The sequence below is a fragment of the Dermacentor silvarum genome, unplaced genomic scaffold (assembly GCF_013339745.2).
Source record: "Dermacentor silvarum isolate Dsil-2018 unplaced genomic scaffold, BIME_Dsil_1.4 Seq7792, whole genome shotgun sequence".
NCBI lineage: Eukaryota > Metazoa > Arthropoda > Arachnida > Ixodida > Ixodidae > Dermacentor > Dermacentor silvarum.
This window is the reverse complement of record NW_023606764.1, coordinates 1,518-12,968: the sequence shown is the minus strand read 5'-3', so window position 1 is coordinate 12,968 and position 11,451 is coordinate 1,518. Positions and strand designations below refer to the sequence as shown.

At 49.6% G+C, this 11,451-nt stretch overlaps 1 protein-coding gene across 1 annotated transcript; it reads right to left on the bottom strand.

Moving 5' to 3' along the window:
- Window positions 1-8,536: 8,536 nt before the first annotated feature.
- On the bottom strand, window positions 8,537-9,507 carry LOC119435537 (histone H1-delta). The gene has a single exon (XM_037702362.2). It carries the CDS (start codon window positions 9,474-9,476, stop codon window positions 8,874-8,876), a length of 603 nt encoding a protein of 200 aa, XP_037558290.1. The 5' UTR covers window positions 9,477-9,507; the 3' UTR covers window positions 8,537-8,873.
- Between the last annotated feature and the right edge of the window lie 1,944 nt (window positions 9,508-11,451).

Below are 11,451 nucleotides of genomic sequence, written 5' to 3'. Positions count from 1 at the left end.
AAGTACACGGGTGTTTTCGCTTACTTAGATTTAGGTGCACGTTAAAGAACCCCAGGTTTTTGTAGACGCAGAACAAAAATGCATGGAACCCTAGCCAAAAACAGACTCGCTGTCAAAAGAGCGAAATTCGTCTACCTTATGACGACACACATATTGTGAAAAGCTTGTTGGAAACTTGTTTCATCCTGTTCCTTTGTGATTATTCTTGTGTATCCTGCTCACCCTGCTTGGACTTCTCGTCCGCAGTACTTTTTTAATCAATAAATCAATAAATTCTTTTTCACGTGGTAGCGGAGTGTATGGACGGCGTTCCGGAGTTCCGTGGCTACGTCCTCCCTGTTTGTGTCGACCAGTGTCGCGGCCAAACGATCGCATGCAGTTGCGGACTAGCGAGCCGAGTGCCATGTCGGGTGGCCGGGCGTCCTGCCCCTTCCCGTCTTTCGGGGTGGCGAAGCTACGGACGGACACGTCCAATGCGTTTTAGTCGGAGACAGCGGCCAGGTTGCGGTCCCAATGCGGTCGTTCTTGTAAGCTTCTCCGAAATGCGTCGCGGACGCTCAGCGTTACCTGTCGTGCACCCGCGATAATGCCACTGCGCAATGCGTGGACGTTGTTTGATAATTGATAATTTGATAAGATGATTGATATTTTAGGCTATTATTGTATGCAAGCCGTCGATTGCTTTATCTTCGAATGAATTACAATACCTGCGTCGTCACTGATAGTTTTGCTGTCTGCGCTTGCGTGATGTATAGGGCCACGACATGCCTTTACATTCCGCTTTGCGGTTCTAAATAAATTGTTGCAAGTTAGCGCTCTTGTGTCTCCGGTCTTTCTTCACCGGCCTCGTTTGGTTGTGCCCTTAAAGCTTTTCATCAATTAAGCGTTCCCGAAAATCGTCAACACCACGTCTTGGTCATAAAATCACAGTCTCGTTGCACCAACGTGTACGCCACGTGCGCGCGATCTTACAACGCGTAGCTCGCATTTGGGGAGCGAGGAGAGGCGTATATAGTGGCCTATCGTCACCATATTCGCCTTCGCAGGTGTCCATGCATCCTTTGCTCTAACCCTGAAAGCATTACTAGTAAATCTGACTCCTTGTCATCTGCAACAGACACATGCCAGTGCGCATATCTTTGCGCTCACTGAAACATGGCTTCCTGATCATGTGCGTGATCATGAAATATTCGAAGCGGATAGCTTTGCTATCTGTCATGCGATGACACGGCGCGCTTGGGGCGGCGTGCTCCAGCTGTCTCAAAAAGTATCGCATCGTCACGATTACAAATTAATCAGGCGATTGAAATAGTATGGGCATTATTAATGATCCGCGACATTAAAATAAATCTAAGGGATACTCTACCGGTTGCCATCGTCGCCACCAACGTTTTCAAGCGATCTCCACGATTCCGTTAGTTTTGTTTCCTGACGTGTTCCATCAACACCCCTGTTATTGCGGGTGACCTTAACTTCCGTGACATAATTTGGAACGGTAACCCACCTCATTTACATACCTCCCAACCTGTGAGCTTCCAAATTCGTAAAAAATCCAGCAGAGACGACATGCACACCCCGGAGTAGGGAGAGTGAAGAAGGATATGTCAGTCAGCCAAGAACTTTTTTTCTTTTTTTCTTTTTCGATTTGCCCTATGCACACACCTTTTGTGGGATACATACGCACTTTATTAGGCAATGGTTTACCTTTAGATGCAGCACCACAAGCAGCAACCGACTCAGGAGAGCCGAGCCAAGCAGCCCATTGTTTTAAGCTTAAATGTGACTTTTTTCGGCGACTTTGATGCTGCCGATTTTGCCAGCTTGCATCGAAGAAGTTTATTCAGACAAGCTCGTCTAAATAAACTTCGTCGAAGCAAGTATCCCTCTGGTATCTTTCCACCATCAGGAGATTTCCAAGATCTTCGGAGATCGACGAGGGAAACTCTTTCGCGAACAGATTGTTCCGTGAACTTTGACGCGACGTTCATAAAATCGTAAATGAGCCCAAATACGTAAACTTTACGAAAGATTCGAGAACTGGCAGGTATGCACTTGTCACCCTTCTCGACACAAGCTAAGGAACTTACTGATCTGTAGGTCAGTCCGATATTACTGAATGTTCAATCGAATATTATGCTATTAGCTTCCGCTCAAATTTAATTATTCGAAGTTTGCGATCTATTCGAGACGAACGAATATACGTATTTTTTCTGTTTATAAGCCGCACCCTCAATTGCAACACCCCAGAAAGAAAAACAAAATGCGCGTATCACCCATAGAAAACAACTGCATACAATGCTCGAATATTTGTAAAAACAGTCCCTCTTCCCGGATGCAAAAAAAAAATTCACCTACGATTACAATACTCTCTAATGTGAAATTTGAGCGCAGCTCTATACTTGTTTTTATTTCGCGATATATTGGCTGGCGCGGACAATCTGTCTCGTGCGGCACTTTGCCAACGGAACGAAGCGTGGCGCGACTGCCTCGCAAACGCGAGATTGCGAGAGGCAGCGCGTGGGTGACGCGTGAACGCGATGCACAGCAACCGCCGTAGACAGGCCTCCGCTCGTGTAGCGCTTTGTTTCATCATCATCGGTCAACAGACGATGCTTGCTACCCTAACGCCATCTCTTATCCATCTTCGCCGCAGAGCCCGTCTTGCGCGGCACTACGCTTTTCTTCTCACGATTTAGCCATACCCTCCTCCTCGCGCTCTCGTCGCTGTCGCCGTCTTTTATCCTTCGCTGTGCTCGTTCGCTCGATCACGAGGGACGCCGACGCTCGTCGGAGGAACGGGCGCCTAGGAGCTGCGCTCTAAAATCGTCCGCATTGTACCTTAGGCCAGCAGCTCCGTTTCCCCACCTCTTCGGCGACGACGATGGCGGAGAACCTTGCCCTAAAGGTGGCTTCACGGCAGCGCCGGTAGCTCTGCCGTGAAACCACACATTGGGGCGAAATTTGCGCTGCCGTGAAGCCACACCTAAAGTCGAAGTTCACATGTAACCGGCACCCCACTTATACTGTCACCATATTAAAATTTTACATCGTTGTTTCAAATGGCTAGGGCTCCATCTGTTTGGCGTGTTTGTGCGCAAACAATAAAAAAGGTGAGTGTGGGACGTTCCTAGAGATAGTGCAATATATACCGAGCCGATCCGCGGCGGAGGTGAAGCAGGCTTCAAGCAAATAATAAATAAATGAAAAATAAAAATGAAAAAATAAATCAAGATGCATTGTTTCACGTCGATGGCTACGTGGAATCGTTTTTGAGCGGCACATGGTCTCAAGAGCAGGAGCACGGTTATGCTTCGCCTTTAGTTAAGAGTAGAGCGCGATAGCATTCAAAGATCCCCGACTGCTTCTCACGCTTCCTGGCAACTGCAGCTTATGTAAGCGTAATGTTTACCTGGAAAAGCTGGCGGCGAACGCTATGCTCGGAGGCGAGCTTTCTGGTTCTTTTTTTTTTCTTCGCACGGCGCGATCCACCGCTACCGCGGATGAGCTCAGGCGAGCGCCATCTGGTTTCCAGGAACCAAGCCGGGCGCACCGCTCCCTCTAAGACAGACCTCAAACGGCAGCTGGAAAACGGGTTTGTGTTTCCGTAACGAGTTTCCGCCGTAACAGAATTATGTTTTCTCGTATACTCAAACTGCACTCCGACGCAATCATGTGGTTGTGTGTAAATCGTACTTTACGAATTTTCTGACTTTGAGGCATTCAATTAGTTCAGTAACGCCTATGCGCCACGTGGGGGGCCTGCGTCGTTCGGGATGATTTTTCTCTGCGGACAACGCCGCCGACGCTGGATTTTCTGCGACACGCAGGAACCATGTACCCCACTCCGCGGTCCCTTAGCAGGATAGACCCAGACTTACGCAGTCGTGTCCCAAATGCGGAGCCGATTTATGCTCTTTCGACCACATGCTCTGGCTGTGCCCAGCCCTAGAAAGCTCTACACTTGCCACCAAGGAATGGTGCATGGGTGGAATTCCTCAGAAGAGACAAGCACCACATCCAGCTCCAGGCAGTCCAGAGGGCCCACGACATCGCAATGGGACTTCGCCTCCCGGTGCCATCGCGGGCGGAGCCACCAACTTGACCTGAGGGAGCCGTCGGCTCCCATGGGCCACAGTTTCTCAGTACCAAATAAAGTTATTGTCACCGTCACGCAGAAACCATACACCCTTGACTCGCAAGAGGACAATGCCACCGACTGTGAGAATGTACGTGCTGTACAAACGAAATATGGAATTGTGGTATCCACTGTAAATATATATATATATATATATATATATATATATATATATATATATATATATATATACAGGCACACCCAAGTGTGCTATCGAGAAGTTCATGACCACGCACTTTGCACGGGTTAGCCATGACGGCACTATCCGCTTTTATCATCGTGACTTCAATGCGGACATTTCGAAACCAGAGAAGCAATGGTTCACTCAGTTTATGCTAGAAGGGTTTGGTTTGAAATGACACGCCAATCCAAGTCACTCAACTAACTACTCAACGATGGTCGCGTAACTTTGGCGAAGAATCTGTCTAAGGTTGTTACCGAACCAATCAGTGTATATCACAGTAATTAAAAAGCTATCGTCACTACTATTAACAAATGATGAAAATAAATACATGTACCCTTGTCTAATCATGTGTGATGTGCTACAGCTTCGTTGGCCATGCACTTTGACAGAGTAGAATGACTCCTCAGTTCTTTCTTGGTGCGTGTTGTATACGCACAAATATATGGTAACCATTAAAACATGCATGATCGACAGCTTCTGTTTTGGTGGGCAAGTAGCATCTCATAAAGACAAGGCAAAGACGAATTCGTTTAGAGTAGCCCACTAATTTCTGCATATATGCTCGATTATTCAAAAATATTATTCGCAGCAGCCGTACGGCTTCCCAAGGAACGTACGGCCGCGGTGAATATATTTAAATCGACGCGGCACTTACCTTTGGTGGCCAACACCCGGCGTAACAGCATGGAGTTCGTATATTACATTAACTCCATGCGAAGCATCGCTGGTTAGGCCTAAAAGCCAAGGCAGGCGCTACGGTTGACGGCAAACCGTTGCGGGAAGTTTGCCGGAATTCCTAATAAATCCGTTTATTTTTGTTAATTAAAGAAAAAAAAAACGTTCGTGATTACAAGGGGCTGCCCCAAAAATTGGTAGTTTCTTCCCATTGGAAGAAATCCTTGCTGTCGCTGCGTTGGCAGCGATAGCAAGGTTTAGCGTTGCGCTCGAACTCGCCGGACGGTGTTCTAACTATACGCGGGTGTGACGTGTTGGCGCGACTGAGCACGCGCGACAACTCCCGCTGGGTAGAAGAAACAGCGCCCCGACGGCTGCCAGGCGTCTCACGACGCTGGCGTCGTGAGCAGCGGCGTCGCACCTCGATGGCGCACGAGGTGACAAACCTGCTTGGGGTGAGACCAACTGGAAACCGTCAGCGCATAACGTCAGCTGGACGTCTTTACTGGGTACGTATTCTCGGACGGTCAGTTTCGGCGATACTATCATATAGATGATACTATCGCTTTCACGTGACGTAGTGCTCAGCCAGCCAATCAGCTCATCCAGCTTCGCTCAACCCGCCAATCAGCGTGCGCCTGATGGCCGAGGCGGTAGTATCGCCGAAAGTGATCGTCCCAGAATGCGTCCTCTGCCCGTCCTGCTCAGACCAGTGCATACACACAGCTGCTCGGCAGTAACACACACACACAAAATCCGTCATTGCTCACATAAAGTAGCAATGTATAGCTAATACATCGAATTAGAAATCACGACGTCCCATTATACATAACTTCTTTTGCAGGTAGTGTTGGCAGATTGTGCCGTTACAGGGTGGGGTACCCGCCGTGGTTGCTCAGTGGCTATGGTGTTGGGCTGCTGAGCACGAGGTCGCGGGATCGAATCCCGGCCACGGCGGGCGCATTTCGATGGGGGCGAAATGCGAAAACACCCGTGTACTTAGATTTAGGTGCACGTTAAAGAACCCTAGGTGGTCCAAATTTCCGGAGTCCTCCACTACGGCGTGCCTCATAATCAGAACTGGTTTTGGCACGTAAAACCCCATAATTTAATTTTAAGTTTTTAACAGGGTGGGGTACGAATCTGACACAAAACCCGTCATCATGCAGAACGCTGCGCCGAGGCGATTGAGCGTATAACCAACACCACCGAGGTAGCACAAGGCCTACGCACTCCGATCCATGACGTCATGCTACCTGGGTCCTGCAACCTGGCCGTTTGCATCGCACATTTCATGTGCGATGCAAACCCCTCTAAGAATATGATCAAACGACTCAGATGTTATTAACTGTTTCTTCTCTTTCTCGCTTTCTTTCGGTTGCGGCACAAAAGTGGCTTGGGAGATAAGGCTAAAGGCCGAGGAAATGCCTGATCTGGCCGTGACATCCTGTCAGCTACAGCAGAACACGCTGCAGTAGCTGCACAAAAAGAAAGCACATATTGGCAAGCACATAACGCTATACAGGCTATGAAAAATTACATGCAGAATCTTCTGTGGGAGTTATCTAAATGATAGCTAAGCATTTGCTACTAATCACCGGCTCTGTTAGGTTTAATTGCGAGAAACACCGCGAAATAATCGTGAAACGGAGATGCGCGGTTGCAACACCGAAATGTTAACTGAGACCTCAGCATGAGACGACGAAGAGGCGAGTAGTAACAATGTTCACTGATGTTATATGATGATGCCGCTGCTTTGTGAAAGATGAGCACTGGCCGATGCGTGCTGTTGTACGCGACGTAATTGAACAGTGTCACGTTTTGCAGACCCCGTACGTAGACGTGGTCGATGACGCTGCCTCCTCTCGATGCGAGCCATTATCAACCGTACTCCGGCGGCGGCCGAACGGGCCCCACCTTGAAAGCAATCAATCTGCTATGGGAACAGAGTGCGCCGAGTACTAATAGCTTCGAGTACTGAAGCGAGAGGCAGCACAAAGGTCAATTCGCTCGCTGCTGTGGGCCCTATCGCGAAAAGGCCTACCAGACGTGACGTACGAGGTCTACCAAACGTGACACTGTTTCAATTACGTCACGTACGACAGCACGCATCGGCCAGAACTCCATGTTCCACTAAGCAGCGGCATCATATGCAAACGCATCATCATATAACATGAGTGAACATTGCTACTACTCGCCTCTTCGTCGTCTCATATGCAACACGTTAACGTTTCGGTGTTGCAACCGCGCTTCTCCCGTATTTCTCGCCCAAGCACAGCAGCATACGACGACGAAACAGCAGTTTATTAGTAGCAAATGCTTACGTATCATTTAGATAACTCCCACCGGAAAATGTGCGTGTAATTTTGATACATTGATTTCTTTATAGCGTTTCGTCTTACCTGACGGACTGGTTTCCTCGATGGGTAGGCATAAAAATGCTTACATGTTTGAAGCGCGTTAATCATTACTCGATGCATATCTTCTGCATAACTCATGCAATCGCTCTTCTGTTGCGTGCCGCTCATCAAGTAAAATATCGTGCGACCAAAGCTCCTTTAGCGCGCGAACATCGTCCAACCAAAATCCGAATTTCGCGTACGCTAGCGGCACCTGGTAGCCACCATCATAACTGTAACTTTCTACATTGTGGCTCCATCGAAAGATGGCAGCACCATACTGTTGCGCAGCCTTTGGAGCATGGTGTGCCAAAACAACGAAATAACAAATAGCAGCGCGGCCAAGAATACACCGCGGGTACCAGCGGAAATATCCCAAGCTAGTGACCCAGATTTCCATGTATATAAATTCATTTCAGCGACGAAGAATTGGTCGCACTGCAGCCCTTTTACGGATGCTCTTAATCACAGGTGTCCACAACGGGACCAGGTCTGCGATACCAATACCAGTTTCTAAGCGAAGCTCACGCGCCTTGGAACTGATTTGACCGCCTTAGCAACAGCTTCGTGAACAGCAAAGCTACCGTCTGTAAAGGCTTCATAGAAAATGTCAGCTATGCGCTGGCAGTTATTACGTGTAGGTATAGCCGGTTATATTTACCATTTGCGTAGACAAATCTCACGCGTTAAAAGCCATGCCGCAGGTAGAGAACCTTCTACAGTATCAATTTTTAAATTGGGCTAATTGGCGCGGTCTTCATGGGAACACCGTTTTAACGGACCAAGGAACAGCCACGCTTACGCACATCCGGTCACGACGCCCGCTCCTGTAGCCAACGAACGCAACGAAGGATTCCCGAACGCTCCCACAGAACACTGCTTACAGGATTGGCTGAAAGCTTAGCGACGTCAGCCGTTGCTAGGCGACGGTGGATTTAACAGCTGATCGCGAGCTGTTTAATTATGGCGCGCGCTCCCGCAATGCTGGAAAACCGCGCATGCGAGCGCGCGTGCCAACAGCCGATGCTGTGAACATTAATAAAAGGACTACGAAAAAGCTTCCAGCGGATGAAGGAACAAGCCGACAGCATTGCTATCAAACTGCTCACTTCACACCCGCTAGAAAGACCAGAGAAAAATGAGTACATGAGGAACACGCTTTTATTATAAAAGCGGCACTGATCATGGCGAGTGAAGAGCTATTTACAAACATAATGAAGATGGCAAGACATGAGATAATTTAACAGTTTGTGATAAAAAAAATCGCCATGAGGTGCATTCGATGAAGTATTACAGATGCGTGTCTCCGTGGCTTGCCGGCACTCGGGTGGGCGTGATGAGGGTGAGCCGTCGATGGACATGACAATGGTGACGTAGTTCTGTTAGCGGCTTACGTACTTGCATAGCTGCACAGCGCCTTTGATGAGCGTGAGGGATGAAGTTGATGGACGTGCGGTGGCCACAAGTGACGAGATCGGGCTTACTTCTTCGCCGCCGCCTTCTTGGGTGCTGCCTTTTTCGCAACCTTGGGCTTCTTGGGAGACTTCGCCTTCTTGGGGGTCTTGGGCTTCTTCGCAACCTTAGGCTTGGCCGCGGCAGCCTTCTTGGGCTTCGCTGCCTTGGGCTTTGCGGCCTTCTTGGCGGGAGACTTTGCAGCCTTGGGCTTCGCCACCTTCTTGGGCTTCGCCGCTCCTGCGGCAGCCTTCTTGGGCCCACGCTTCGCTCCAGTAGCTTTCTTGGGGCCCGCCGTCGCCTTCTCGGCCAGGCGGAAGGAACCAGACGCGCCGGTGCCCTTGGATCGCTTGAGCACGCCGGACTGAACAGCGCGCTTGAGAGCGAGCTTGAGGTGGGTGTTCACTACCTTGGTGTCTTTGCCGACGTCGAAGTGGCTCATGATGTACTTGTGGATGGCCTGGCGAGAAGAACCGCCGCGCTCCTTCAGGGCCTCGATGGACTTCTTCACCATCTCGGTGTACTTCGGGTGGCTGGCGGGCTTCTTCGCCTTCTTGGCACCTCCGGCAGCGGACTTGCGGCCCTTGGCCTTGGGTGTCGCAGCTGCAGGCTTGGCTTCGGCTTCAGACATAGCGGGAATGGAAGGGTATCCGTACCTGAACACTAGCATGGGAACCTCACGAACGGAAGGGCGAGCGACGAGTTGAGCGAGCGGAGGAGCTGACGTCCGAACTGGTTGCGAGACGAGAGAGCGAGTGAAGTGAGAAGCGGAGAGCGGCCGCTTTTATAGAGGGGGCGCGGACGTCACGGAAGACTACAACAATATCTCGTGCTGGCGAGCGCCGCAAATGCCGCGGCTCGAGTTTGAGATTGTGTTTGTTGTGCCTAAAAAACGGTTGCTAGCTCATCGTAGCGGCGCCGCACGATTATGAAAACTAATCGGTTTTATAGTAGAGGCTTTGGACGAACACTGTGCAATTTTTTGTCGCGGCGCGTGGCCGCAAAGTTTGTGAAATACGAGTTTTTCGGCGCGCCGGTGTCAGCGAGATTGTGCTAATTCCACGGTTCGAGTCTCGGTATTCGCGCCTCGTCGCGTCCGGGCCGCTGACAAGGGTCTAACAATAAAATTCAATGATCCTTCCACACATTTCGACCGTTTGTCTCAATTCGGACGGCGCGGATCGAGCGTGAGCGGCGAGAGAAAATCGCCGGGGAAACACAAATTTGCGCTGACCCGCCATGTTGACTGCTTCGCTGGCCGCTGGCGACGTTCGGATTTTTCATGTTTTCGGCACTTTATGGGTTGATTTACATCGAGAAAAGTGCAACGAAGCTCGGGACAGAGTCATTGTACATTTTGACACAAGTTTTATTGCACTTGAAGTAGAGTTCGGCGAGCGGCCGGCAAAAATCGAGACCGGCTTCCCCGGAGTCTTCTTCCCGATTGTGACGTAGCTCCTCGCAGAGACGGCGATCGTCGTCGCGCGATCATGAATTTTCGGGCTTTTTTCGACACATATAAGCGCACATTGCATAGGGAAAGGCACGTAGAATCGGAGGGACACTTTTTTTGCGCTCATCGACAAAGTTTCAGCTCCAGAAGCGCCTGTTTGAGCGAGAAAACTTTGCTCGTCGATTCGCACCCCATGGATTGCTACGGCGCCAGTTTTTGCTTGCGCTGGGTTTTGGACACTTTTTGGCATCCTGGGACCGTCGTTGTTTGGGGACTGTAAAATGCCGGGAAAGTGTAATTTTTTGCAACGGATTGTCCCACGGGGAACACCTGCGAAGCAATTGCGGCCGGAATTAACGGTTCGCGCGGACTGCGCGATGGAATTTGACAGCTCGGTTTCGGTGCGTAGCAACCGCTGGGAGCGTTGGGCGCTCGCTTGGAGCCCGTTACTAGGCGTTCATCGGTGGCGAGTTTGACACTTTTCTGACATGTTCAGTGCCTGTGTTAGACTGATTTGTACGCAGAATCAGATTGACACTGCATGCGAGCGCTAGAAATTCGCGCGGGCAACTGTTGGCAAGTGTTTACATTTAGTTTCGCTTGCAAAATCACCATTCGCCGTCGGCCCCCAAACCCAAACATTCGCTGCGCTTGCATGCAGTATTCATACATCGCCTGCACTCTCTGATAAACGGTAAAACACTGCAAGTTGGTCAGATATTTCCCAGTTTTGCACTTCTGTCGGATGCATAAAAATATGTGTAACGATATCGCATGCAAGCTTGGCTGTTATGCGTAATATATATTAATAATATCTTGCGGGGGAAAAAAAATCTGAGTTATAAAGTATGGAAGTAAGAACAATAGCTAGCGAGAAAATAGTTTACACCGCGAAATTGTCAGAAGAAAACGTATTTTTATCGCGCACTTTACGTTAATTGCCGTTGCCCATAGAGCTCCGAAACGGCGAGTTGACGTCTGTGGTGGTGTTCGCTAACACATGCTGCCAAGGAGATCGGCCCTACGGTGCGCTGCGTATTTTCCCAAGCTATTCAAGTGTGTGGAAGACAGAAAAAATAAAGTTGTATCGGTGGTACAGCAATGAACCTCATGCTAACACAGCGCAACTTCGGCCAGCGCAATTAGGACACCC